The sequence below is a fragment of the Aplysia californica genome, unplaced genomic scaffold (genome assembly GCF_000002075.1).
Source record: "Aplysia californica isolate F4 #8 unplaced genomic scaffold, AplCal3.0 scaffold00563, whole genome shotgun sequence".
Taxonomy (NCBI): Eukaryota; Metazoa; Mollusca; class Gastropoda; order Aplysiida; family Aplysiidae; genus Aplysia; species Aplysia californica.
Genome location: NW_004797833.1, coordinates 207,994 through 210,845, shown reverse-complemented (window position 1 = coordinate 210,845; position 2,852 = coordinate 207,994). Strand labels below are relative to the sequence as shown.

General features: G+C 36.9%; 1 protein-coding gene across 1 annotated transcript in view; it reads left to right on the top strand.

The window, feature by feature from the left end:
- The window catches only part of LOC101857898 (dystrobrevin beta), a 145,998-nt gene that overhangs the window by 82,723 nt on the left and 60,423 nt on the right, over positions 1 to 2,852 (top strand). The window contains exons 4-5 of the mRNA XM_005106918.3: positions 312 to 392; positions 1,718 to 1,931. Of these exons, the coding sequence (XP_005106975.3) occupies positions 312 to 392; positions 1,718 to 1,931 (295 nt within the window). The remainder of the gene's footprint in view (positions 1 to 311; positions 393 to 1,717; positions 1,932 to 2,852) is intronic.

The window sequence follows — 2,852 nt, the reverse complement described above, 5'->3', positions numbered from 1 at the left end:
CTTTATGGCAAATTGTAAAATGAAATCGTACTATTTAAAAATTTTATTGTTACTTATAAGAGTTGTTTTAAATCGCAAATATATTTACACTGAATTTTAATATTTTAGCATTTTAAAGTCTAATAGTTAACCAATCGTGCAGTGAACTTTTGCGAAAGTAAACAACTTGTGTTTCGCGTGCTCATATGACCTGAGCAGTTGCGAGTGCCGTAAAACCCTATACTACTACTACTAACCTCCAGGCCATGAGAACCCCCAAGGAGTCTTTGTTTGTTTTGTTATATGCTGTTAATGTTATGATTTATTTTCAGGAGCACAGAACTATGATGTCATCATCATTGCCACCTACAGAACTGCCTGCAAGCTCAGATTTATACAGAAACAGACGCATTGTAAGTCTTCTTACCTGCAATGATACATGTGTGGTATGGCTGTGGAATCGCACGCTCATCTATTTTGGGCATTTAGGGTTCTTAATAGCATCCTAAAGCTTGTTAATTCGTCTTGTTTGATGAAAAAAGTAGAGATATTTGTGGTTGAAGGAGATGGAGGTTGCTTTGTGTCAGAGGAAAAATTAGTGAAAAAATGGCTGCCCAAGTTTGGAGACTTCCAAAGCTTGAAAGTCCTTGAAAATTGAAAAGTTACATTTTGTGTGCCTGTGATCAATATTCTTCATTAAAATTCACAATGAAAAGTGTGTTTGAATAGACATAAAAAGTGTTGAGCCAAAAAACAAAAATTCGTTAAAAATTTCCAAACCTGTGAAAAAATTAGTTTCTTTGATTTCATAATTTTGATGAGGCTTATGGAGACAATTACACTCTAAGCCTTATATAGTATGTTCATAAATGTTTCAACACTTCATTACAATACATATATAAGAAATTTAGGCTTTGCACAGTAGGCCTATAGCAATCTCTACACTTTAGGACTATTCAACTGATACATCTTTCAGAAAATTGCCAAACTAATTTGTCCAATAAATTATTTATAGTGGAAAAAATAAAAACAGTTCAGCAGCAACCTCCCCTTTAGGTAATTTTTATTGATCAGTTATACAGCCCTTTATCTGAGTGATCTGGACGACACAACAAATGGGCACCTGGGCGCCAAATTAAAGTTCACCACAGAACATGGCTACTCATTGCTACAAACAAAAGATTGTTTTCTCAATGATACTGACACATGTGCAGCTGTATTAATCATGGTTGGGTTTTTTGGTACTGCGAACATGTAAAAACTCTTTATATTATAAGAAATATTGGAGAAGAAAGCAAAGAATTGAATTTCACAATTATTTTTAATTTTGTGTTTTTTAAAAAGCATTACTGAGAAGGAGTAATCAATTAACAAGACTCCAATTAGGTACTTAGATGCATTTTTATAATGTTCAGGGTGCACATATGCATCACTCAAAATTTGGTTAAAATTGAAAAGGTGTTTGCTGAGAAATCATGCTTGAAATGTGGCGATGATTAAGTAAATGGACATACTTATACAGAGACAAATTGTAAATCTTGATACCCTAAAACTTTAAGCTTGTTGCTGATACATGTAGTCTCATTGTGGGGTTAAGCCTATCATTATAGCGTAGTTCCATTTTTAGCAAGGAATGAAATTTCAAAGACGAATATTTGTCATGAACATCTATGCACCCTTTCCCTTGTTCTTCCTTTAAATACTTCATGTTATAATTGAGACCCCTTTTGTATTACAGTGTGTCAGATCGACATTTGGAACATGATCGAAGCATTCCGAGAAAACTCACTTCACACGCTGGACCCCAACACTGAGATCAGCATGGCGCGACTGGAGGCGGTGTTACACACTGCTTTCTCTCAACTGAACAAGCGTCTGCCCCAGACACAGCTGGTGCATGTGGAAAAGTGTGTCAGCCTCACCATGAATTGGCTCATGTCGGCTTACGATAGGTGCACAAAAATTGTAGTGCTTATTTATTTCATAATTAGAGCGATGTGTTCTTCAAAGGTTTTTGAAATTTTGCTGTTTCAGAAATGGTGGCTTAGTAGTTGTCCCCAAAATTGGAAAGAGGGAGAGGATTTATGGCAAAATTTAAAAAATGTGTTACTCAAAACAAGAGGTAAACCTGTATAGCGTTTTGTGGTTAACTTTCTATTGGTGCATTTCTGTTTCCTTGCTCTCCTATCTGTTACAATGTTATTGAGTGCTGCTCAGTTTATCATGTACGAGGGGGAGGGGGGTAAAAAAGTATTGCATGTTCCTTCATAACTTAGGCCTAAAGAAAAAAAGAAAGCAGTTGCAACTATCATACCTCAAATTGAAGGGAAGCATCTGAGGATCTGATTTCTGTATCTCAACATTGTCTCCATCTCATACAATAGGCTTAGCCACTGTTTACGTTTTAGTAAGAATAGAGCTAGTTGGTCTTTTAGCAAATTCTTCACTGCAGTCTTAATTTCTTCATAGTTTCCGGGGTGTTGAGCTCTCAAAGCTTCTTTACCGGGATTGAAAAAGTGAAAGTCTGAACGTGTCAAATCAGGAGAATAAGCTGAGTCTGGCAGTGTTTTCCATGCTGGGCATTTTCATGGTGAAAAGCACTCTTTCCATTAGGCCAGGGCAAGATCGACGACAAAAAGACTCGAGGCCTCGATCCCAAAACTGAAAAAAGATCGAGGAATCGAGTCCGATTTTCGACTTTGGAAGCTGCTTCAAGTGGGCTGTTTAGAGGCCATGACTTGAACACTGCTAAAAATAGCTCTTAAGATCGAGACCCCGAGTCTTGAACACTGCTAAAAATAGCTCTTAAGATCGAGACCTCGAGTCTTGAACACTGCTAAAAATAGCTCTTAAGATCGAGACCTCGAGTCTCG